General features: G+C 48.4%; 1 protein-coding gene across 4 annotated transcripts in view; it reads left to right on the top strand.

The window, feature by feature from the left end:
• DLG5 (discs large MAGUK scaffold protein 5) overlaps nt 1-26,478 on the top strand; it is a 128,786-nt gene that overhangs the window by 52,820 nt on the left and 49,488 nt on the right. For all 4 annotated transcript variants that reach the window (XR_011538253.1, XM_070613048.1, XM_070613054.1 and 1 more), the window contains exons 3-7: nt 5,802-5,964; nt 7,988-8,131; nt 8,830-9,013; nt 20,876-21,135; nt 22,324-22,636. Coding sequence is in view for 3 of the 4 variants with exons in the window: in XM_070613048.1 (XP_070469149.1) it covers nt 5,802-5,964; nt 7,988-8,131; nt 8,830-9,013; nt 20,876-21,135; nt 22,324-22,636 (1,064 nt within the window). In the remaining variant the exon portion in view is untranslated. The remainder of the gene's footprint in view (nt 1-5,801; nt 5,965-7,987; nt 8,132-8,829; nt 9,014-20,875; nt 21,136-22,323; nt 22,637-26,478) is intronic.

The following is a 26,478-nucleotide window of genomic DNA, read 5'->3' as shown; positions in this document are numbered from 1 at the left end:
GAAAGAAACAAATAGCTCAGGGGAAGGAGCAGTTATTTCTGAGGGGGGAGGTCAGAGTAAGTTTTGGGGAGAATGTGGCCCTTGAGTTGGGCCTTCCAGGAATGGTACTCCAGATGCAGGAGGAGCCAAGAAGCAATAGGCTGTCACTGCATGTCTTGGTTTGGGTTTTTGCAAAGCAGACCCTTAGTCAAGGATTCAAGAGCAAGTAGTGTATCTGAGAGGAGATCTGGGAACTGGCAAGGCCGTAGCTGCTGTCTTGGAATCTAACCTCCTTTCACTTTAAGTCCTGGGAGGAGCTGAGCTGCAGGCCTATACTGACGAAGGAGGGTGTCCCCCTGGTTTCCATAGTTAGAAGAAAGAGCCCTTCCTGCACTTCATCAATGACATGGCTATTGGACAGCTAATGAAACAAGGGGAAAAAAGTCACTCTGACCAGCAAATGCAACTTTGGTCTAGACCAGAGGTTCTCTGACTTTATCAGACATCAGAGTCACCTGGAGGAGAGTGCCAGCTTCACCCCCAGGGTTTCTGATTCAGTAGGTCTGGCTGGGGCCTGATGGCTACATTTCTCACAAGTTCTCTCCTGAAGCGGAGGCGCTTCCAGCAGCACTGGTTCAGGATGTGGGTCGTCTCTCTCCTGACGGCTCTCCTCTCCCGGGCTGGAGTGGGCATGGCTTAGTTTGCTCGCTGCCCGTGACGACCGTGTTCTGCTGCTACGTTGCTTCTGCCCCGACAGCCACAGCCGTTAGGCGGCCATCCCCACACCACCTGATCACTTTTGGCCAGTGCCAATTTTCTCCTTGGCTTCTGGCACGATGGGCCCACAGGGCTCTGAAGCAGAGTTGCAACCTGTCCAGCTGTAAATAAAGTCGAGAGGCTTGCCTTCAGGGCCAGCTGGAGCATGGTTAAGAGGGAGCTAAGGACAAAGGGGCTTATGGCCAAGAAGACCACCCAGCTGCCAGGCTGCTCGCTGTGCCTCAGTGGTCTATGGAGGTGGCTGCACCCACCCAGGGTGACTGGGAGGAGGAGCCAGGACTCTTGTGGTGGTGAGAGGGACTCTGCACCTGTTCTGCTCCCACTCTCCCTCTCACACCAAGGCCCAGATGAGAGATGGCTCTTTGTCCAAAATCCAGGGTTTGCGCCAGCTCTCCTGGCATCTTCTAGCACCCCTTTTGGGGTCATTTTAGTCCAATCGAAATCCCTTACTCTCTGGATCCCATCCTGGACATCAAAAGGAAAGAGGAAATCTGCCCTCTTTTCAAGTGGGTTCCAGATTTAGAAAGAGGAAGGAGTGAACTTGGGGAGAGTGGACAGGTTTGCATTTGAATCCAAAAGAATAGCTGCGGAGGGTAGGAGAACTGAGGGAAAGGCATCTGACGTTTTTGTGGACAATTCACTTGATGTTAGTTTTTATTTTGCTTATCATTTAAAATGTTTCCTGTAACTGCAGTGACTGTTGAGGGGGTTGGCAATCCATATCTCTTCACCACTCACACTGCTCCTGGGATGGTGGCTTCAGTTTAGCGCACCACAGGTTTTTTTAACTTAAAAAAAAATTTAAAAGTCATATTCATTAAGGTATAAATTGCATACAAGAAAATTTAGCCTTTTTAGTATATAGTTCAGTGAGTTTTAACAAACACTTATGGTCATTTAGCCACTGCCACCATTAAGATACAGAACAGTTCCTTCACGCCCCAGAATTTCCTTCTGCAACTTTGCAGTCTTTCTTTCCTCCACCCTCAGTCCCTGGCAACCATTGATCTCTTTTCTGTCCCTGTAGTTTTGTCTCTGCCCAAATGTCTTATAAATAGAATCAGTAAGTATGTAGCCTTTGAGTCAGGCTTCCGGTTAGCATAAGGCATTCAAGAGTCCCCTGTGCTCTTGTGTATGTTGGTAAGTTGTTACTAGTAGTTCATTCCTTTTCATTGTTGAGTAGTATTCTGTTGTATGAATGTAACAGTGTGGTTTATCCATTCACCAGCTCTTAGAAACAGTTGTATCCTGGTTTTTATGTGAACATAAAGTTTTATTTCTCTTATGTAAATACCTAGGAGTGGGATTAATGGGTGGTATGGTACATGCATGTTTAACTTTATAAAAGACTGCCAAAGTGTTTTCTAAAGTGGTGTATCATTTTGTATTTCTACCAGCAATGTTTGAGAATTTTAATTTCTCTGCATCCATGCCAGCATTTGGTGGTGTCACTTTTTAGCTATTCTGGTAGTGATAATGGGACTTGGTAATTGTCTTTAAACACTTGCAGGTCTGTTGTGTGGAAGAGGAATTACAGTTGTACCTTATGGCCATTAGGCAGGTGCATCTAGGGTCAGTGGCGAAGTTGAAGAGACAGATTTTAAATCAGTACACAGAATAATTTTCTGGGGAGAGATTAGACAGGCTTTGCTGCATAGTGAACTCCTTCACTGCAGAGGAGTTCAAACAGTCTTGGTGGCTATTTAAGGGATTCTGGCAACTGTTTGGATGAGTGGACTGCATCATCTTCAAAACGTCTTTCAACCTGAGATGCAAGTAAAAAGAGAAAAACTGTATTTTTAGTTGAATGGGGATGGAGAGGATTTTCTGTTAGTTTGGAACTTCCTGGCTTAGCACATCTTGGGATTCTTCTTGAGGTCCACTGCAGCCCTCCTCCACTCTCCGCCTTCCTCCTTGTGAAAGTAGAGGCACCTAGGCAGCATTTTCCCTTAAGCCAGAGAGCCTGCCAGTGATGGATTGGGGTGGCCTCACTTGTATGTTTCACGTGTGCTCAAACCTTTGGGGCTAGGGAAGGGCAACTGGAGACCACTCCTGTTGGGAGGCCATGTAGCAAAGTGGTTGAGGCCCCAGCTCTGGAGTTAGAGCTGAGTTTGCAAGGGGGTCCACCGTTTTCTGGACATCAGTTTTTCATGGGGTGATCATAGCAGGTACCTGGAAGGGTGCTGCGGGATTAATGAGGTGAAGATGGAGTGCATTTAGCACAGAACCCAGCTCCTGGCTTGTGCTGGGCAAATGTCGGCATTCACCTCATTGGTTGCCCCCAGATCGTCACGGCTGCACAGCCTGTGGCCTCATCCCACTGGAGACTGAGACAGGAGGCCGTGGCTGGGGTGCTGACAAGTCTCATAACCTGTACTTCTGTCTTGCTTCTTCTCCTCTCTCCAGCTTCCTTGAAAGCCAAGGGAAGCATCTTTCTGTTGCCTCATTTGTAAAATTGGGTGAAAATTCCTCATCTCCCTGGAGGTAGGTTGCTAGGCCTTGTGGTGCTTTTCAGTTCTGAAACTCGAGATTTGCTATTTTTCTGATACTGCTTTGACTTGATTATAGCGCAGAGCAGCCGTTCTCAAAGCTTGGTCTGCTGCCCCTGCGGTCCTTTCAGGGTGGTGAGGTCAGACTGTTTCCAGAATGATGCTAAGATGTCACTTGCCTTTTCCACTGTTGTCCTCATGCAGACTCCACTGTAGACTGGTGTTTTCTGAAGTTCCATCCATGGTATGTGATGTTGCACAGACAGGAGACTCTAGCTCTCTATATTAAGGCAGACGTCAGACAGCATTATAAAGATGAAAAGCAATACCACTCTTCTCATTGCATTTTTTGTTTTGTAATGGAAACGGTAGTTAATTTTTCATAAAAAACATCTTCTGTGAATATGCAACGGGTTTTTGGTTGTTTTAAAATTAGTAGATATTTAAAAATTCTTTTTAGTTTTACTTTCTAATCTGGTAGGTATTGTTAGATAGATATACCCAAATAAACAAAAGCTCTTTGGAGTCCTCAGTCATTTTTAAGAGTCTGAAGAGGTCCTAAGATGAAAAAGTTTGTGAGCTTTTAGGTTAATGTGAACCTGAGACCTTGGGCTCTGGGGTCGGGTAGGTGGAAGGCGGAGGTGAAGGGAGGGTCACATCTCAGTGCTGTCATTCTCTGGCTCTGTGACCTGGACACGTTGTTTGACCTTGGTAAGGTTTTGTTTCCTGATCCGTAACATGGGAATAACAGCGGTGTCTTCCTTAAGGAGATTGAATGGGGTAATATATGAAAAGCATTTCAGAAACTGCTGGGCATGAAGTCAGTGTTGTCATTTGGGAGGCAGCAAGGCACCGTGGCCAAGAGCCTGTGCTTTGGATCCAGGCACCTGGGCTGTCCTCCCAGGGCACCGCTTGCCATTTGTGCATATTTGAGGCCATTGCCTAACCTTGCTGGGCCTCAGTTTCCTCACCTGTGAGAAGGAGATGATAACATTCGTACCCACCTGTGGAGTTGTTGGGACGATTAAATTAATGCCTGAGACATCTGTGTTGGCTGCTGTTGTGTGGGTTGCTCATGAACATGAACGTTGAAATTCCCCTTTTACGGGTGCTCTTTGAGTCTTTTCATCCCACTGTCTTGGATTTGTCACTCTTCTACAGGTAATTTCCCCCCTGGAGTTGGTTAGAAGGTGAGTCATAGCATCTCCAGAACGGGCATCAGACACATGTCCAGAGGAAACCCTACTTGTCGGAGCTGGGTCAGTTACTGCAAATCAGATGACAGTGTGGAACTGGCCCTGGGCTAAAGCTCATAGAAGTGACTTCATTTGCCAGAGGAGGAAGAAGTGACCCAGCCCACACAGAGCTGTAACCAGCCTGTTTTTCAGAACTCCAGGGGACAGGGGTGAGGATATGGGGTCTTTTCGGGGAAGGCTTCTCAGGCTGTGTAGTAGAACCACGTGGGGAGGGGAGATGCTCATGGAAATGCTGGTCCCGGCATTTCCACCTTAGAGAACGTTCTGACCCCAGAGGTCTGGCCTGGAGCCCAGGAACCCTGGTGGTGGTGGTGGTGGTGGTTTTACAATACCATGTACTTCAGGGGTGCTGGTTCATATGGTTGGGGTACCAAGTCTGGAAAAATGCTGAGCTGAGGGCTTGAGGCACCTGCCTCAGACCACAGTCTAGCTTCTCACCCACAGTGTCAAACTCCCCATTCTCCCAGCACTTCTGGATGACACAAGGCCGCACCTGAGTGCCTGTCTTCGAGGACACTTGGTTTGTACGAGCAGTCAGCCATTAGAGATCAGCTAGGGGGTGGCAGTTGGAGTGGCACAGAGTCAGAAGTCGTGCCTCTTGCCCTTTGCACATTCTAGGGCGACTGAGGAGACAACACTGTGTCCTTGGGGTGAGTCAGCCTTCCAGATCACATCTGTAAGATGGGATGTCTTCTGTGGGTTCCTGTGACCCCACTGAGGATCTCTGAGGGTTAGAGATCTCAGGTGAATATATGAACAGTCAAATATCAAAGCACCATGGAGTCGTCTCTTTTTCCTGGGCATTTAATGAAGCACTTTCTTCTTAGAAACAGATTACTTGTCAGAGCTGCTTTGGAGCCAACTGCCTCGATCCTCAGGAACTTCTTTGGGTTCCGATTGTCCCTTTCTCCTCAGGCCGTATCTTCCAGTATGCTTGGGGCTCAGGTTGGCCTCCCCATGCCCAGGGGTGGGTGATAGCCAGTATTTCCAGACTAGGACCACAACAGTTCATCCTGGAGGTGTCAAAGCCGGGTTGCGACGAGAGTGGAGGTGCTCAGCCAGGGCCAGGAGAGTGGGTGGGTAACTGCCTGGATGCTGAAGCCAGACTGCTTGGGCTCAGGTCTCACTTCCACCTCTTACTCTCTGACTCAGTGTTATCATCTGCGAAAGAGGGATGCTAACAGGACCTCCTGCTAGGATTGTTGGGAGTAGCTTATGCAAGCCAAGCGCTCAGAACAGTGCCTGCACCTGGTGAGTGCTGTGTACATACAAGCTCACTGTATTACCTTCTTCCTTCCAGGTACCACAGGGAAGGCACCGTCTCCGCCACCCCTCCTCACTGACCGGCAAGTGAACGAGAAGGTGGAGAACCTCTCCATCCAGCTGCGGCTCATGACCCGAGAGAGGAATGAACTGCGCAAACGCCTGGCCTTTGCGACTCACGGGACGACCTTTGACAAGAGGTAGTGGTCAGCCCACACCCTGCCCAGCACTCACCACCTTGCCAGTCGGCCAGGGTTATCCTGATGCCATCACCATCGCCTGCCCCCCAGGGGCTCCTGAGTTCCCCGGGGTCAATGCTGCACTGCCAGGGTGTCCCCTTGCCCCAACGTTGTCACAGTGAAACGCTCTCCCTGTGGGCCTAGGGGGAAGGTCACAGTCTTATTCTGCTTCCTCCAGATGAAAATCAGAGCCCATGACCTGAATCTCACAACTCAGGGATTCAGTGGAGTTGGGGTGTGTGTTCATCAAACATTTGGCACCTGACAGTGGTGTGCTCATGTGTGTCTGTGTGTGTCTGTGTGTGTGTGGCAGAAGAGCCTGGGGCCAGCCTCCTAGCCTTTCTGTTGGCCTTGCAGGTGATCATTTGGTGGGCGGTGTTGGCAGCAGCTGAGGGGCCTGCTCCCACTTTGGCGCCTCCTCACTGGTTGGTTGGATGGCCTTGAGCTTGTCACTATCCTCTTCTACGCCTCTGCTTTCTGGTGCCAAGACAGTATGCTTCCTTCTTAATCCCTTGTCTGCTGCTGTGTGCACCCCATGCCATGCCCTAATAGACATAGTCATCCCATTGCTGAGCCCTTGGTGGGTCCACATGTGTGTGTGCCTGTCTCTGTGTGTGCGTCTGCATGGGGATCTGTCTGTATGCATGTGTGCACCACTGTCTCCCAGAAGACCCCAGCCTGCCTCCCGTTGGGTGGATCTTTATGCAGTTTGTAAACACATTAATTGAACCCTGCCATATATGCATTTTAGGAAGGGTGTAGTCTACCTGGCTTCTTTGTTGTTTTGGAGAAAATCTTTGATTTCTTCTTTTATTGGAATTTAGAGGTAGATACCAGGGAAGGGTGGCCGATGGGGTGGGGCAGAGGGAGAGCCTTTACCCACTTGCATAGTCCAAGAGGGCTTCATGGAGGAGGTGGAGGAGGGACACAGAGAAGTTTATCCTTCTGGGAGATGCTAGTAGGGTTCCTGAGGGGAGGGAAATTGATTTAACCTCTTTCCTTTAGAAGCATCAGGGGTGTGCACCTTTTCCCAAGAAAGTTTCCTCTGGGGGTGATGTCAGGGCTGCAAAGCCTGTTTCTTGAGGTTACCTTTCTGAGGATATGCCCCTCAGTCAGACAGCACGAAGGCAGGGCCAGTGAAGATGTGGTGCACTAGAGTGCATATTGTCCATGGCTGCTTTCATGCTGCCAAGGCAGAGTGGGTGGTTGCACAGAGACTGCATGGCTGGCAGAGCTTAAGGTGTTTACTCTCTGGCCCTTTACAAAAGTTGCTGATACCTGCTTTGGAGCAGGGGTTCTCAAACTCAAGCACATACTGGAATCACCCTGAGGGCTTGTTTTTGAAGCACAGATTGCTAGTTAGCCCTACCTCCTTCCCAAGTCCTGAATCAAGAGGGCTGGGGCCTAACAAGTTCCCAGGTGATACTAATGCTGCAGGTCTGGGAACTCCACTTTGAGAACCACTGCTGCTGGCCACTGTTCTCAACCTTGGCTGCACATTGGGATCCCGTGGGGAGTTTAAAAGGAAAAATCCTGATGTCTGAGTCCTCGCCTTAGGGATGGCTGATGTAATTGCTCTGGGCCTCGGTGTTCTAATGTGTGCCCATGATTGAGATCACTGTTCTCAGGAGAGGAGAAGCATCCTCACAGGTTTTTGGTGCCTGTAATATGTGTGCAGGCCTGTCACATGATCTCCCAGAAGCTCCTAGAGAACAAGACGGCACCTTCTCAGCTGTCCAGGCCCATGCAGGGAGCTTGGGCAACCAAGGCTCTTTCCGTCCTGGGGATTCTGACTCTGTTGGTCTGGGTGCAGCTAGGACACCTGAACTTAACAAGCCCCCAGGTGGTTGTGGTGCATAGGAGACCACTATTTGGAGACCACTGGGCGGGAGTGACCCAGGATATGGCTTCTCAGGAGAGAGATGTTCCTTGTCAGTGTGATCCTGGGGCCTGTGTTTATGGGGCTGTTTGCTGTCTGGGCCAGGCCCTACCACAGGCTGAATCCCGACTATGAGAGGCTGAAGATCCAGTGTGTGCGGGCCATGTCGGACCTGCAGAGCCTGCAGAACCAGCACACCAACGCCTTGAAGAGGTGTGAGGAGGTGGCCAAGGAGACTGACTTCTACCAGTGAGTGGGGCCTGCCTGGCACGGGCTCCCAGCATCCACTGAATGGCTGCCTCTTGCCCTCCCTCCTTTATATCTGGACTTGGAGCCAGGGGTTCTGGTTCTAGTCCTGCCACTGCCACACAACAAGTACTGGGCTTCAGCAAGTGGGATGTTTTTGGGCCTCATTTTCCTAAGTGCACAGTGAGGCTATTAACCCTTCACGCCATTGGCTGCAGGCTTTAGGAGCATGGTAGGTAACAGAGTGTTTGAAAACATGAGGTGGTAGGCCAGGCAGGTCACTGGGCTTCTCGGTCACTGTCCGGGGGCTTTGCTGCAGCTTCTGGCCATGGGGGAGGCAGATGGGGCCTGTTCCCTTTTGGTCTCCTTGTGTCCCTCTGAGGGTATATGCCTGCCCAGCCGCTGATGTTTGCCCAGGCCTCAGTACTTGGAGGTGCCAAGTCTATACCAGGTAGGGGCATATCTCTTTTTTTCCTTTTTTGGTATATATACCTCTTTTGGTGTCAAGTTTTTAAAAAATGGTTTGCATCCTTCTGGCATTTATCTGATAGCAGGCTTTGGCCTGCCTCTGAGTGTTGCTGACCTGGCTGCTCTTGGCTCCTGTCTGGTGTATTGGGAGTATTGGGACCTGGAGGGGCTGGTGATGATTTGGGGTGGGGGTTGGGGACTAGCTGGGACTCACTGTGTGTGTGGGATTTCAGCACACTCCATAGCCGGCTCCTCAGCGACCAGACCCAGCTGAAGGATGATGTCAACATGCTAAGGCGGGAGAACGGACAGCTGCTGCGGGAACGTAATCTGCTACAGCAGTCGTGGGAGGACATGAAGCGGCTCCATGAGGAGGACCAGAAGGAGATTGGTGACCTCCGAGCCCAGCAGCAGCAGGTAGAGCCGGGCTGGGCAGCTGGGGGCAGACCAAGGTTGGTCATCTACCCACCCACCCACCATCCACTCACCATCCACCTGATTAGGTGTTTCTGGAGTGTCCGCCTCATGTGAGGCACTGGGATATCTGTGAGCAGACACTCAGCCCTTGCTTTTCTGTACTCTGCCATCCAGTTGGGGAGACAGACGTTAATCAAACAATCACACATATCTCTGTGTCATTAGGAATGTTTCAAGGGCTACCGTGGAGGAGGCGCTGTGCAGTATGTCACAGGAATTCTACTTAATCTGGGGGCTTGGGGGTCTATAGCTTCTTTGTATGGATCATGGGAAATCAGATGGAGAGAAGCTTGGAAATATTAAAGCGCTGGGCCAGTATGAGATGGAGCATTATCATCATTATTTGGGTCGGAGTGTAGCCTCTTGCTCTTACTGCTCTGTTCATCCAAGTGAGTTTCTTAGGTTTGCTCCTCTCTTATTTCACATTGACAAAGGCATGCGGATCAGGGCAGTCAGAACACTGGCTTGCTGTGAGTGGTGTTGGCCACTACTTCTCCTCTTGTAGCTTACAGTCTGGAACTATCTCAGCTGCCCAAGGATATGGAAGGGGCTCAAGACATGTTCTGTGTCTACAGGCGGTTAGATGTTTGGGGTTGGAAGGCAACCCCAGGAAGAGGCAGAGTGTCCTCTGAGCCCTGTACCATAGATCTAATTAATCAGAGAAGCCCTCCATCAGAGTCGTTTATGGTTCTCTGAGTTAAAGCAGGACTGTTGGGGTTTGCTTGACACAAAGCTGGTATGTAGTAGTCTGAACTCATTTGATGATTTAGCATGACATTATCTTCATTGCTTTATTTTCATTTACAATTAAAAATTGTGAAACTGCTTCAAACTTACAGAAGAGTTGCAAGTACAGGGCACGGAATTTTTTTCCCTAGGTATCATTTTAAGAGTAGGTTGTCAACCTGATGCTCCATCAGGTACCCTGAGTGGCTGAACACTCTAAAGTGTACTTCTTAGAAACAGGGATGTTCTCCTCTGTAACAGTAGCATAAGCATCAACATAAGGAAGATAACATTGATACATACTACCATCTCATCGTCAGACCCTGCTCACGTTTCTCCAGTTGTCTCAGTAGTGTCTTTAATAGGAAAAGGATCTCATTCAGAATAAAGCATTGCATTTAGTTGTCACGTCTCTTTGGTCTTTGGAACAGTTCCTCAGGTGTGACCTGATGCTTTGGAAGGTTATAGGCCTGTTATGTTGTAGGCTGTCCCTCAGCGTGCATCTGTCTGATCCTCATGGTTTGATTCTGTTTATGCGTCTTAGGCAGGACTATCACAGGAGTGGTGCTGCCTTCTTCTCATTGCATCCTATTGATTGGGACTTGATTTGATACGACTGGTTACGATGCTGTTCACTTTGGTCACTTGACTAAGGTGGGGTCTCCAGCTTCTCCACTGTAAAGTTACCTGTCTTCCCTTTGCTTATCTGTCTGTCTCTATATGGATTCATGGTTTCCTGTCCTATTCTGTGAGTTATAATCCATAATGGCCAGTAGGAGCCCCTTCAAGCTAGCTTCTCTGTCTTTTTGACATGTCCTCCTCACTCTTTGAGCACTTCCTTGCTCTTTGGCACAAGAGGATGTTCCAGGCTCATTTTTTAATTTCCCTGCCCTAGCCCTGGAAATCAGCCGTTTCTCCAAGGAGTTCTCCTTCCTTTTAGTGGAGAATGATACTTAGAAGCAAGATCTGAATGCTGAGTGTGCTCATAGCTACTGGGGTGTTACTGTTCCTAAGCCCTCTCAGTGGACTGAGTAGGGAATTCTGAGGACATGCCACTCACATACACACATCTCTATTTCCATGTCCGTCTCTTTCCCTCCCTCTTCTATATCTATATCTAAATCTTCAAAGTGTAATATATATTGAAAACCATGTGTTCACACTAACACTTCCAGTTCCAGTCCAACACTGCTGTAGCACAGCCTTCGTTCTAGCTTTTCCCCTTTCCGTTTCTGTAACCCTCTTTCACAGCAAAGAGGAAGCCGGTCCCTACTATTCTTACTCTGTTTCCTTGGTCAGCCCCCGTGTACCTGCCTCCCATCCTGCTGCAGCCCTCTTCCCCACCCCATCCTCTTCCCGTCCTCTGTGGGCCCTCCTGCTCCATGCCTTCCCTCCCTCAGGCTCCACCTCTGCACTGCCCCTCCTCGGCCCTGCAGACTCTGATGCCCACTCGGGGACTACAGCCCTCTGTCCTGCTCTGCCTCACTTGATGGCCATGAGGTTAAATTTAATTTGTTCAGAAAGGTGAAGGCAGAAGTTTATTTTTTATTTTATATTATTATTTTTTATTGTAAAATTAATATGCTTTTTGTAACATAAAAGAATCAAACGATAGAGACATTTTAAAAATAAAAAGAATTCTTTTATAGTCTCATTCCTCAGAAACAACTACCATGAGGGCACTACCAGTGAAAAGTTTGAGATTTTTATCTGTGCACATAGAAACCTTTATATCCTATTAATTTATTTCACAAAATGGAATCATACCACTCATTTTGTTGCTAACATTGTTTTTTGCTGAATACATCATGTGCATCTTTCTGTTTCAGTACAAATTCATTTCCTTGTTTTTAACTTCTGCAGAGTATTGAGTTACATGGAAGTACCATAATTGATTCAACCAGTCTCCTGATCCTTGGGCTATTTTCAGCATTTTCCCGTTATAAGCTATGTTCTATTGAAAAATTGGCTTCTGATGTTTATTTTCTTTCGCTGATATTTATTGTGGTCTTATGTGGAACACCCACTGCAGGCTCAGGGAGAGACCTTAAGATGGATATACCTGGAGAGATCTGATGTCTCTTTTGTGAGCCCTCTGATTAGGGGATGTGGTTGTGTGAGGTCAGGTCTGGAGGCAGAGGTGATAGGCTTTGACCGAATCTTGGTAATGGGAAGGGTTCTTGGAAGGGGAGGGAAGTGCAGGCCAGGGCAGCAAGAGTCCACCTGTGGGCAGAAAGCCTTGCAGTACAGCAGGAGGAGAGGGAAGGGAGAGGGGAGAGGGGACTCCATCACTGACCTGCGGTGGCATGATCTCAGAGAAGCCGCGTCAGCAGTCTCCGCGTCCTGCATCTCTTTAACAGTTCTGTTCAGGACTGGGGTGGGTGGTGCTCTGGGGGTGTTGCTTTGGGACGAAATGAGACACCAAGGAGAAAGTGTTGTATGGTTGTATGGTTAGTACCATGTTGAATGCATTGAATTCCCCCTGCAGAGATCCTTCCTCCTGCATGTCCACAGAGCTTCCTAGAGCAAACAGTTAGGACTGAGGGTTTTCAGTTTTTTTAAAGGCAAACCATTTTTACCCCAAAAGAAACCCCTTGGAAAAATCCAGAGTGTGAGGCAGCTAAGTATGAGCAGCTGTGGTGAGGCGGGGCGCGTGGGGCTGCCCAAGAGGCAGGGGCAGCCACAGCTGTCTGTTTGCCCCACTTCTCTGCATGGGGCTGTGAGTGGTGGCTGCCCCCATCTGAGGGCAGGTACCCCTTCCCATTGTTACCTTCACCCCACTTTGTTTCCTTGCTCTTTTGTTTGCTGACGCTTTTTTCACCCTGGTTTAAACTTGGCGTAGTTAACCTTTTACCTCGGGGTTTAGTTTAGATTTTATTTTTCTTTGAGCATTTCATAATTTCAAATGTGCTTGTGGTTCCATCTTAGTGTAAGGGAAGTTCCACAGCCTTGCTAGAAAGGGGCAGAATGGGGTTTTCTAGGTGGAGCAGAGCTGGTCTCTCTGGTTGTCCTGGAGGTTGAAGGGTCCTGTATATAAAGCAGTGGCACTGTGTGCCGGCATGTGTGAAGTGCTCCGTACCTGATTGTTGTCATTATTGTCTTTATTCTAGTCCTATCAAGGCTGAATTAAAGTCTGATTAGACTTTAATTAGAGTAGTCACAGCCCTCATACTCTGCTGGTGGGAGTGTAAATGGTACAGTCAGTTTGGAAAACAGTCTGGCAGTTTCTCAAATTGTTAAACATTGGACCAGATGACCCAGCAAAAACTCCTAGGTTTATACCCAAGAGAATTGAAAAGATTTATCCACACAAAAACTTGTCATATGAATGTTCATAGCGGCATTATTCATAACAGCCAAAAAGTGGAAATAACCTAAATGTCCATCAACTGATGAATGGATATATAAAATGTGGTATGTTCTATACAATGGAATATTACTCAGTGTGAAAAGGAATGAAGTACTATTACCTGCTACAATGAGGATGAAACTTGAAAACATTATGCTAAATGAAAGAAGCCAGAGGCAAAAGACCTCATATTATATAATTCCATTTATATGAAATGTCCAGAACAGGAAAATCTGTAGAGGCAGAAAGTAGATGAGTGGTTGCCTGGAGCAGGGGGATGGAAGGTTGGAGAGTGATGCTCATGGGTCTTAGTTTTTTTGTGGTGATGAAAATATTGTGGAATTAAATAGTCGTAGTTGTTGCACAGTCTGTGGATTCACAGCCTTGAGATATGACAAAAAACACTGAATTCTGCTCTGTGAAGGTTGAATTTATGGTATGTGAATTATATCTCAAAAAAAAGACTCTGGTTATCACCTTGTCATAAAAAAAAATTCTTCCCTCTTGAGGCATGAGGTTCATTGCCTCCCATTCTCTGACTTCCCTTAGAACTTTCACAGCTTGTACAAACATCCAGACTGAGGTTATCCCCTCTCACCCCCTTTTCTCGTTCTCTCCACAAATGACATGGGAAGCTGTCCCCCACACCCCACCATCACATTCCTTGTCTCCTTTCTTTTCCTACAGCTGTGACCCTTTGAGGGGGTAGTTTATTACAGTGGCCAGTGAGTTTCCCCAATTCTGTGCAGCTGGACTGATGCCCCTTAGCGAGTGTTATTACCTTGGGACTCCCCCAGGAGAGGAGGCCCGGCTGCTGCGGAGTTGGGGGTGGGTGGGTGAAGGGTGCATCTCTGAGCTGCCAGGGCTACCTGCTTTCCTGGGCTGGGGACTTCTCCCCTTCCCCAGATCTAGGGTAGGTGCCTGGGCTGTGGACAGCCTCAGTCTTGGGTAGGCCAGCAGCAGAGGAAGCAGGGGAGCCGGGGGTGGCCGCAGGTTTCCTCCCCACAGGGCCTGAGGGCAAAGGTTGGCCTCCTTGGACAAGGCCGGTTTTGTTGCCTGGTTCCTCCCACGCCTTGTTAACTGAAGAGGCCCTCACAGGGTAAATGGTGCTGTTTGACTTGAGTGTTTGCTTGAGGGATTTGTGGGGCTCCCCAGCCCTCTGCATGATTTATCTCTGAGGAAATGAGGCAGCCCTGGGTGGGAGGGGGGCCCAGGCCTGGGCCCTCTCGCCTGGAGAGCAGCACATAGGTGCTTTGCGTGCATCTGTGTGTGGGGAGGGTTGCAGCATGGTGGTTCCGTCTCCAGGGTACCTCAGTTGGAAGGCACCATCTGGATTTTTCTGGGTTGCATCAGAAATGCCCAGGAGATCCTGGGCAGAGATTGTCAAGCCTTGGTTGGGGGAGCCACGTAGAGGATAATTTTGCATCTTCTTTCTTTACTACAATAATGCATATTCTTTGGTGAAAAAAGAAAAAACTTTCAAACAACATGGAGGTACCCACCCCCACTTCAGCCCAGTGTCACTCCCTGGAGATGACTGACCCCTCTGACCCACTTGGGATATACCCTTGTAGACGTGTGTTTAATGTCAGACAACACACACAGTTGTGTTTTATTTTCTGCCACCTGCCTTTCTTTTTTTTACCCTATGTCGTGAGTCTCCTTATATTTTCTGTACATTTGGAACATCCAACAAGATATTTCTTGGTTTAGCTGTCAGTTAATTTATTCACTCCATTCTGTGTGTGTTGGGAATCTTGGTTGTCTGCCCGTTTTCCTATTACAGATAGGTTTTGGTGGGTATACTTACATATGTCCTTATGTTCCGTTGTGGAGGTTTTTCAAAGTTTGATTCTTAGAGGTACATTTGCCAGGTTCAAAGCGATGCTCTTCTTTTTCTATAGGTTCTGCCAATTTATTTGGGAAACTTATAAGGCCCCAGGAGACTTCTCTCTCCTCCTTCTGGCCCTGTCCCCTGTCTTTAAATATACTTTTTTCTTTGGTGATTCATGAAAGTTGACTTCTTTTTCCAGGTGTCTCAGGAAAGGGGTTTCTCAGTCGTGGAAGGGCATGCCCCCGGAGGAGCCCAGAGAGGAGGAGTGTTTCTGGCTGGTGTGGACTAGAGATGAGGGCAGCTTTCTTGTCAGCCTCCCTGCGGGACGCAGCTCAGGCCCTTTGGGGATGGGACCAGACCCTGGCTCTGTGCCTCCTCTGGGCCAGTTCCGCCCCCTCCTGATGGGCTGGAGGGGAGTCGTCTCTAAAGACTGCAGCCTGCCTGAGCCGAGAAGTTGACTGCCTTTCTCGTTTTAGAATTATGGGCCAAATTTAAATATTCTCTTTCTCACTTGGACTTCCACTAGCCTTAACTGGGAAGCTAAACATTTGACTGTTTGTGTGTAACTACCTGCTAAGCACATAATCTTCTAATGATATAAACAAAATATTCTAGACTAAAAGATAGGATAGTTTTTCAAATTCTCTGGACTTATCTCTAGAGGGTTAAACTTCCCACATTTCTTCAGAGGCTTTTGATTATATTAGCACAAACATGATTGTTCTACAAGCACAGCCCTGTTTGTAGAGAAAAGCTGAGAAGTGTTGGGGGCCTCCGAGCCTCTTTGGCTATCTGGACCCTGTGCTGTAGGAAAGGATTATTCTGTGTGACTCTAGGGCCGAATGAAAAGGAGAGGTTGGAAGTTGAGGAGCTCATAATAAGCAAGAGCTTCTTGTGCAGAGTTTCACCTGTGGAATGGGCGGAGTCATGGCCCAAACAGCAGAGGGTGTCAGCCTGATCTCCCCAGCTCCCTTCTGACCAGGATCCCGTCATGCTATCAGAGCTGGATTGAACATCAGAAGGGATCCTTGGGTCTGCCCTGGGATTTTCCCTGACCAGCCCCATCTCACCGGGAACTCGTGACCCACCCTGGCAGCTGGTCACTCTGCCCTGAATTGTCCCTGGGTTGTCACGCAGGTGCTAACCCAAGCTCCCACGGTTAGGGCATTTTGGGGACTATTCTCAATGAAGAAAGACCAAGCCATGGTGTAAACTCAAGATTCTGTTGTGGGCTGGTGAACACGGGCTCTGCTGGGCCAGCAAGGGACCAGGATGACCAGAACTAGGTCTTTGTTTGCATCATTTTAAGGCCGCCTTTAAAATTTGTTTCTTAATGAAACTTAGAAGGCACGACAATAGTAGAGCACTTTTGGTTGGTCTACCCAGGGTTGCCACCTTGTGGGAAACTCAGGGAATGGCAGCAGTGCTTTTGTTCTGCAATAACTGCTCGAGTCATTTGGAGACACTGTGGTTCTCACCTGGCTTAGGGGATGTTTAGAGAGGAAAACATTTGAGGTGAGGTGAATCCGTGCCCATCTTCCTCTACTTTATATATGGCATACCGCCACAGCAGGGCTTGACAAGCAGTGTGTAGGTCCGCATCTGGGATCTGAATTGGCCAACCCTGGGCTCCTGAAGTGGAACGTGCAAACTTAACCACTGCGCCACTGGGCCGGCCTCAAGGTGATTTGTAGTTGGAGTGTCTGAGGTACTGCCCACAAATCAGGGCAATCCAGTGTAGAAGCTGGAATTTTTCCAGATGTAAGTGGAAGGCACTGGTTGACCCAGGTCCAGAGAGCTCTCCATTGGCTCTGTGTCCTGGGTATGTGCGGGCACATGTTCCTTCCCAGCTCTCAGTGCTGGGCGCGGCATCAGTGGTGTCCTTGGTGTCCTCAGCCCCACTGAATGCATCTGGACAAATTCAGACGTCCTCACTCTGTCCTGCACTCAGGAACCCAGCTCTCTTTTGTCTGGTGACTTACAGAAAAGAACAGTGTTGTATCTCTGTCTCACACCATACACAGAAATACATTCCAAGTCATTTAAATATTTAAATGTGAAAAGTAAAACGAACACTTTTTAGAAAAGATAACAGGAGACTATTTTCATGATCTCAGAGTAGGAAGAAAAGAACTTCTTAAATAAAACAACCAAAGCCCAAGCCATAAAAGAAATGATTGATAGATTTTACTGTATTAAAATGTGAAACTTCAGTTTAACAAAAGACACTGCAAGGAAATTTAAAAGCCATATATTGGGAGAAGATATTTGTAATAAATATGACTAGGAAAGGATTAGCACCTGGAATTTAAAAATAAATCCTACAGGAAGAAAGGAAGAGAGAGAGAACAGCAGGAGGGGAAGGAGGCAGGGAGGTGTGGGGAAGTGAAAGCTGTGGACAGGAGATTCATAGAAGAGAAAGTGTCTGTAGTCAGTAAACATAAGGAGAGTTGCTCCATTTTTCTAGTAATCGGGAATGCAAGTTAAAAAGACCTTATTTTTGGTCCATGCGATTGGTAATACTTTAAAACAATCTGACCATTTCACAGTAACCAAGAATAGAAACAACAGGAATGTCCTTCAGTGAATGAATGGACACACACAATTGTGGAACATACATACAGTGGGATATTTTCACCCTTCAAAAGGAAGGAAATCTTATCGCATACTGCAAAGTAGATGAACCTTGAGGACATTATACTAAATGAAATGTCAGTCACAAAAAGATAAATACCATATGATTCCATTTATGTGAGGTGCTTAGAGTAGTCAGATTGATAGAAACGGAAAGTAGAAGGGTGGTAGGGCCAGCCCTGTGGCCGAGTGGTTAAGTTCGTGTGCTCCGCTTTGGCGGCCCAGGGTTTCGCCGGTTCGAGTTCTGGGCGCCGACATGGCACTGCTCATCGGGCCATGCCGGGGCGGCATCCCACATGCTACAACTAGAAGGACCTACAACTAAAAATACACAACTATGTACCAGGGGGCTTTGGGGAAAAAAAGGAAAAATAAAATATTTTTAAGAAAAGAAAAGAAAGTAGAAGGGTGGTGCCAGGGGCTGGGGGGAGGAGGAATGGGGAGTTGTTAATGGATAGAGTTTCAGTTTTGTAAGATGAAAAAGTTCTGGAGATTGGTTGCACAACAGTGTGAATATATGTAACACTACGGAAACATACGTTTAGATATTTTAAAAATGGTTAAGACGGTTTTATGTTATGTGTATTTCACCACAATTCAAAATTAAAAGAATTATCGGACTGTGTGAGATCTTGGTGAGGATCGTTGATGACAGTAACTCTCAGAACTCCTGCCCACAGCTGGTGGAATATGAATCAGTACGGCCACTTTGGAGAGCAATTTGATATTGTCCAGTACGTGTGAAAAAGTCCTTATCCTGCCACTTAGCTGCTCTGCTTCTTGGTGTCCCCCTAGAGAAGACTCTCCCAGGTGTGGGAGAGGACAGGTGTACAGCAGAAACATGGAGACAGTGTAAACGTCCATCCGCTGGAAAAAGGAGGTGGTGTGACGTGTTCACACAGTGACAGACTGCCTGCATCGCTTGACCAAACCTCAGAAGCAGCCTTGAAGAGAAAGAAGTACATGTAGTGTGAGGCCTTTAGAGACTTTCATTAAATACATAGATAGTGTAAATAAAATGTTATGCACGCAGATGGTCAGCAGCAAATTTAGGGAAGAGATTAATTCTGGGGGGGAGGAGAGGCCTATTGGATAAGAGAAGGGTATTTGGGGGGCTTTAGAAACACCTGTAATGTTTTATTTCTTTGAAAAGCAATTTGAGACATGTGACAAGATACCAAGATTAGAGCTAAGTGGTGGGTACTTAAAATTTTGTTACATTATTTGCTATGCTTTTCTGTATGTTTGAAGATATTCCTTTTAAAAGAACAAAGACTTTAAATGACAGAGTAGGGCTCAGTCGGTGGTTTTCTCCGGTTTCTCAGTGTGCAGTCATGATCTGCAGCAGTGAGGCATTTTTACAAAACAGTGAAGATTTTAATTGCCCGAGGAACCTATACTGTTTCTTAAAATGTTTTGTATTTTGGTGTCCTTGTTAAGATTTCCTTTGAAGGAAAGAGTTTTGCTTTAAAAAAAAGAGAGAGAAAGAAAGAAAAAAAGAAAAAGGAGGAAGACTGAAAGCCCTGAGGAAGCTGATTTCTGAGACGCTCCTGCAGCCCGCAGCCCTAGGAGCTGGTGCTTAGCTCTTAGATGAGCCACTCACTTTCCTTGTTTCCGTGAATCTGATTTTTTAATTAGCTCTTCTTTGGCTTTTCCTGTTAATTGTGTTTATTGATGGCTAACCCTCCCTCTGAAGGGAATATGCAGCAGCCCTGGGTTCTGGTTCTCTAGGCTGAAAAGATCTGATAACTCAGGTCTCTGCTGAACAAGCCAGGTGATTCCTGGACTGTGGGAGCTGGAACGGCTAAGCAAGCTTTTCTGGTTCAGTCCTGTTATTGAGGAATAAGGAAACTGAAACCCAGAGATGTGGACTGACCCTCCCAAAGGCTCAGATCCCCTGAGGTGCTCAGCAGAAGTCAGCAGGCCCCTGACAGCCTCTTAACTTGTTGTTTACTCTCTGGAGCAGCACCCCAGAGCGCTTAGTTCCTGTAATTCAGAGTTGAACGCTTCCTTGCTTAGAACCCTCCTACGGCTCCCATTTCAGGAGGCGTGCTTCACCGTGAGCCTTGAAGCTATGCCTCCTTTTGACCCCCCTCCTCCATATTCACTGGGCTCCGGTGGCTCTGCCCTGCCCTTCTCTTTGTGCCTGGAATATGGCTGGGGATTCCTACCCTGGGACCTTTGCACTTGTTCTCCCCTCTGCTGCGTGTGCTCTGGGCTGCTGCTCTTCATTTGCATCCAAGCTTAGAAGTCACCTTCTCAGAGAACCTCCTTAGGTGTTAGCCTCTCTCATGGCCTTCTACTCTGCTGCTCATTATCCTGTTTTATTTTTTAATTTCTTGATAGCCCTTATTATGCTCTGAAGTTATTTTATTTGATCTATCTACCTCTCTCCCTCCCTACCTATCTCTGTCTGTCTATGTAAGTTGTATCCTTCCATCAGGATAAAAGGTCTTTGTGTGTCCTGTCCAGCATCACCAGCATCTAGAGCTGTACTGGACATAGTAGGGACTTGTGTTGGAGGTCCTCGACACCACCATCGGGGATTTGTTAGGAGGACTCACAAAGTTCAGCATATGATGAACTTTTAGCATGGCTAAAATTTGTTTCAGTGAAGGGACACAAAGTGAAATCAGCAAAGGGAAGAGGTGTGTGGGGTGAAGTCCAGAGGAGACCAGGTGTACGTTTCCAGATGTCCTCCCCTGTGGAGTCACATAAGACGCTTAGTTCCCCAGCACTGAATCATGACAACATGCATGAAGTGTCATTGCCAGGGAAACCCTTGAGATACTTCCTGCCCAGGGTTTTTGCTGGGGGCTGGCCACGTAGGCTCCCTCTGCCTAGCGTGTACTGAAATGTCAGACCCCCAGAAGAAAGCAGGTACTCAGCCTAAGCCACACTGTCCAGGTCAGGCCCTGGGAAGCCCTCTTATCCCTGTGGGGAAGTTTTCTATCAGTTTGTGCAACTGTTTGTCATTCAGGTTCCCAGACGCCAGCCAAGGGTCAGCTTGCAAACAGGCCCTTCTAAGGACAGAAGTCTCAGGTCTGTTTGGCAACTCTTCTGCACACTACTTAAGAAATATCTGTGAATGAATGAATGGACCAAGTGTGTCTGCAGGGCCTGTGGAATCAGCCTGAGACTCCCGAAGGCCAGAGGGTGTGGCCTCCCCTCCCTTACCAACAATAGTACCTCCAGACAGATGGAGGTGAGAGTGATGAGTCTGTCCTTCCCTTGGTAAGTGTGACCGTCTGGTCCCCAGGTGTTGAAGCACAATGGGTCATCAGAAATTCTCAACAAGCTGTACGACACCGCCATGGACAAACTGGAGGTGGTCAAGAAGGACTATGATGCCCTTCGGAAGAGGTACAGTGAGAAAGTCGCCATCCACAACTCAGACTTGAGCCGCCTGGAACAGTTGGAGGAAGAGAACCAGCGCCTGCTGAAGCAGACGGAAATGCTGACCCAACAGAGGGACACAGCCATCCAGCTGCAGCACCAATGTGCTCTCTCCTTGCGGAGGTAGGAGCTGAGGCTGCAGTGGGAGGGAGCAGAGCCAGCCTGTCTCCGGCTCCATAATCACCAGAGGGCCAAATGGGTCTTCTCTGCCCTGGGGCCACTCTCCATTGTGGGCTTGTGGGTATCTAGAAGCCTCCCAGCCGTTTGGTGGGGGTGGGGTGGGTAGAAACAGCACAAGTAATTTTGCTTTTTCAGTCAGAAAATACTTATCTCCAGCAAACGTTTTCTTGACACTCAATGTGTCTTGGGAATTGTGCTTTCTCCATCTGCACAGCTCTGGTGTGTTCTCACATACTCTGTTTCTTAGGTCTCCCCACAAGCCTCTCCTCTCTTTGTTAGTCACTTGTCCTAGGCATTGTTTCTTCTAAAGTTTCATTTTTTATTAAGGTATGTAATTTGTAGGGTGTGACCCCTGCCCTCAAATAGTGTTTCATAAAGTACATTCCTGCAAAACACCAGTTCTGGAGCACTCATCGGTTTCATATGAAAAGTGTTTTCTGGATATAGAAAGGTTTGGGAACTGCCAGGGTGCACACAGACAGGTGTCTGCCCTGTGAGACTTTTCAGAACCTTCACTCAGACACCGTGCCCCAGACTCTCCAAGAGGGTGGCACAGCATGCAGTGTGTCCCGAACCTCAGTCATCTGAGAACACCATCTTAAGGGAGCTCTGTGCAGGATAGACGTTCTCGGGAACACCCTCTCAGAGGTGCTGCTCGAGAGCTGCAGGCTCTAGTGTGCAGGGTTGCCTGTGTGGAAGGTGCCTCCTGGCCTGGAGGGAGCTGTGTGCTCTCGCCCTAACCTGGTGGCTTTGGGCAAGTCGCCTATGTCTCAAAGCCTTGTCACCTCTATCTGTAAAGGAGGTGGTTGGACTAAATGACCGTTAAGGCTACTTTTGTCTCTCATATGCTGTGATTCTAACATCGTTTTGTTTTTATTTTTTTGAATTATGTAGCTTGACTGTGGAAGAAATACGCTGTTATTTCTAGTAGAGCAGAGGGCATGAAGTCCTCAGTTCAGCTCTGGAAAGGCTGAGTAAAATTCCAGGTCCGGGGAACTGGTACTCCGTGACTTTTCTCTCGGGAGTGCAGAGAATGACCTCACTTGAAACTTCATGCTTGACTGTCCAGCACAGTGGAGCTGACCGGGCAGGTCCCCACCTCCCTGTGTCCTGGCTGCCTTTCTCCCCCAGGTTCGAGGCAATACACCATGAGCTGAACAAGGCCACGGCCCAGAACAAAGACCTGCAGTGGGAGATGGAGCTGCTGCAGTCAGAGCTGACGGAGCTGAGGACCACACAGGTGAAGACTGCAAAGGAGTCAGAGAAGTACAAGGAGGAGCGGGACGCGGTGTACAGCGAGTACAAGCTCATCATGAGCGAGCGCGACCAAGTCATCTCTGAGTTAGACAAGCTGCAGACCGAGGTGGAGCTGGCCGAATCCAAGCTCAAGAGCAGTACGTCTGAGAAGGCGGCGGCCAGTGAGGAGATGGAGGTGTTGCGACAGGTAGGCGGCTGGGCAGCCGGCCTCCCAGCTCTGGGAAAGCCGCGAGGGGGGAAGGGCTGCAGAGCCCTTGGTGTCCAAAACAGCAGTGTCCTTCTGAGTCGGAGCGAAGAGCTTCTCATCTTATGCCTGCTTGCTGGCTGGGTCATCAGCCACTGCCCAGGTAACTGCTAAGCTCACGCTCAGTGCCCAGCTGTAGTCTGGGCTACAGGGGACGCAAGGGGAGGTCCAGCTGTGGCCCTGAGCATCCAGAGCTTACAGTGTAGGAAGAAAGTCAGATGAGACGCACAGACGTGTGTGCTCCATGCACAGACAATGTCACACTCACACCTGTAGTTCAGTAATTGTAGGTCAGTCTTGTGCTGAAGGTCAGTGGGTGTCTCAAGAACTTGCTCATTAAGAAGCAAGACCCCAAGACCAAGTTCCCACAGCCATAGGCACCTTTGGCCTTCTAGTCTGGAGGAGCACCCTCAGGGGTTCTTTTCTCTCAACATCTGAGGAGTCTACTTTTTAAAGGGGCAGTCAGGCCCCTACTGGGAAGATGGTAAACGAGTCTGAGCCTGAGGCCATGCTAAAGCCTTGTTCCCTGGGGTCATGTCTCCAAGGTCAGGAGGCACTGCAAATGGGCTTGGCTCCTTGGATTCTCTGCATCTGTCCTACCTCAGCCTCATGGCTGACACGTCTCAACCCCAAGTCCAGGTGTGCCTTGGATGGGCCCGTGGACTCCCCCTATTTGGGATTCTCTTCCATCCTGTTGGTTGGTGTTGTGGCTCTCTTTAGGCTATGAACTTGATCAGAATAGACTTTTTTTCCCATTGACTTAGTTCTCTGTTCATGCCTCTCCATTCTGCTTTTCTGTGCAGGTCAGTGAGAGTGCAGGCATTAACATTGGTCTGTGAGAAGCGAAAAGCAAGGTATTAAAGGTCGGGCAAATTGGCAAGGGATGGTGAGTGTTGAACTGTTGTAGCCAGAGCCCTCTGGACTGAGCATGAGGCAGGGCTGATGCCCAAGGGGGAGGCAGGGCCTGTGAGCCTTTCTGCAGACTGTGGTGCCTCCTTATGCCCAGGCAGTGCTAAGTGCTGGCAGTGCAAGGGACACGGCCCCTGGTCTCAGAACTGTCTCCATTCTGCTCAGCTGAGGGAGGGGTTCTTTTTCTTTCTCACGAGCTGTGCCTTCCCTACGCTCTCTTCCCTTCTCTGTGTACCTCCCTCTTGGTGCCCCTTCTCTCTCACTGTCGTCCTCTCTTTCTACTCTCTTCTCCAGAGTGGATTGTAACAAAGAGAGGGCGGTCAGGGGACCTATCAGGGTCTTTGCCTTACTCTGGAGACCAGGTCAGCTCAGCTCTCTCTCCTGCTTCCCACCTCCCAGAGTGGGCGTGTCCACGGGAGCTTCCCTCCCAAGGGCCACTGTCCCAGCCTCTGGCATCGCCTGACGGGGTCTGGTAAAGGCTCACTGCCTTCAGGAGGGTGGAGGAACTGCCTGGGGCAGCTGATCTCTGTCACTGGGATGCTGTGGGCCCTGCTGCCTGTAACAGAGCAGCTTCCAGATAACAAGTCGCTTCCCAGGACAGGCCCCTCTACTCGAGTCCGTGTCCCATAGAAAGCGCAGCTCGGTCACTCCTGCTGGCCGTGGCTTCCCGTGTCCCTACCTTCCTGCTGCCCCTGAGTGCACTTGCATCTCCGACTTCAGTCCTGCTTGAGGAGCTGAGCTTGGCACTGGTGGACAGAGAGTCAACACGTGTGAGAGGAGGAAGTGCTATAGGGAACAGTGTGACAGAAGACAAGGCAGAGGACCAGGGTAGCATTTCAAGAACTTAGAGGCTGGGAGATGTTGTCCGAATGGAAGAGACAGGTGTCCCTGGGACCCTGGCGTGGGCTCTACCCCTGCAGGGGGCTGAGTTGCAGCCCATAGGCCTTTCTTGTTGGCCTCAGGCCTGGGCTGGGCAAGTGTCTCTTGAAAACCAGCCCATGTCTTCCTGAGCCTGGCCCCAAGATCACCCAGAGTGGGCAGATCTTGGTGCTTTTGCAGACTAAGGGCTGATGTTTGGGGACGGTACAGTATAGAGTAAGGAGCAGTGGAGTGAGAGTCTGAAGACCTGGGATCTGGGTTCAGCTCTCCCCAGTGGGTGGGACCTGGGGTAGTCACTTCCTAGACTCTGCGATTCCTCAGAGTAAATCGGGAGGCCCCAGCTCCCAAATTCTACCACCCCGTTTAAGATACCTCATTCCTACTGTTCTCTCCCAATAAAACTAAGTATGTACTTCTTGTGTTTCTCATAAAGAAACAGTGTTTTGGGGGTGGATTCATCTTGGAGACCAGCAATGATGGGGGCCCAGTGGGAAGGAAGGAGAGATGGGGGAGAGGGGAGAGCTGCCTGATTCCTCAGCGCTGGCCTCTCGTGGTGTCTCCATCTGTGGCCCTCAGCTTCAGATGATTATCCAGAGCAAGATGGAAAACCTTTCAGTGAAACCGTATGTTAACACATTTTGAATATAAAACTGTATTAATGTACAACACCAAGTAAAATGTAAAAAAGTTATTGTTAAACCTATTACTTATAATAAATTATTGACAGAATTAATAAAAATCATTTTTAAAAAATAGCAAACTAAACAAACATTCAAGACTGCATAAAAGCAGGAAAAAAATCAAAACAAATAATTTGAATCGATTGGGAAATGTGAGGTCTGAGCAGAGTGTGCCACTGTGTCACTCTTGAGTTAGGTGTATTTTTTGTTCCGGTTTTTTTTCAACTCTTTCTGACTCTATATTTGAGAGGTGAAGGGTAATTGTAAGCTGACTCCACGTATTTTCCTCTGCATCCCTCGTCCTTGTCTCTGGTCTCTCGGTTGATCCACTAAGGTCTTTTTGAGTGTGTTTAGCAGGGGTGGCTTCTCTGACTCTGTGGAGTGAGCTGTGGAGTCCGTGGAAGCATTCTTGGTGTGTTTGTCTTCCTTATTCTTAATCACTCAGAGGGAGAGATACCCGGTCCAGAGACAGCAGTATCTGTTCCTCTCATGTCTTGTTTGGATTTTGCTTCTTGAGAAAGCCTTTGAGTTAGAGTAGGAGTGACTCTTGCAGTAGACACTCACGATGTCATTTGTCGTTTTCCCCGTGTTCTCTAAGGAGTATAGAGGCACAGAGGGAGCTTTCTGAGTGCTTTTAAGAGTTTGACTTGAAATTTTAATGGAGCATGTGGTGCTTTGGGGAGTTGTCAAGGTGCAAATGCTTCGGATTTCAGCTTTTTAGATGAACTGAGATACACAGGATGTCCCCAGAAAAATACTGGTGTATTTTCAGATTTAAAAGTAACTTGGAGCTGGCCCCGCGGCCAAGTGGTTAAGTTTGTGTGTTCCACTTCGGCGGCCCAGGGTTTCACCGGTTTGGATCCTGGGCGCAGACATGGCACCGCTTATCAAGCTGTGCTGAGGCAGCATTTCACAGGCCACAACTAGAAGGACCCACAACTAAAAATATACAACTATGTATGCTTTGGGGAGCAAAAGGAAAAAAATAAAATCTTTAAAAAAAATACTTTTTTTTTTATACTCCGTATGCCAGGTTATAAAAACCGGCATTGCCGACACAGAGGGTTGGGAATTATCATGAGCAGTGTCTGTACCCTTCACTGCAGTTGGACTCCCCTCACTACATTTTGTCACGAGAGCTCTTTCAACAGACACGGTGGGCTCTCTGTAAGATATCAACCACTTCACTGGCAGGGCAGATCCTGCAACAAGCACTCCAGCGCAGACATTCTGCCGGGGCCACTGACACCATGGCTGGGATTCTGGCCCAGGCTCCGTGGGACAATTAGAGTTTGGACTGGACCCTAGCCTGGTGTT

Source organism: Equus przewalskii, chromosome 1 (genome assembly GCF_037783145.1).
Source record: "Equus przewalskii isolate Varuska chromosome 1, EquPr2, whole genome shotgun sequence".
NCBI classification, from domain to species: Eukaryota; Metazoa; Chordata; class Mammalia; order Perissodactyla; family Equidae; genus Equus; species Equus przewalskii.
This window is presented reverse-complemented; position numbering and strand designations above follow the sequence as displayed.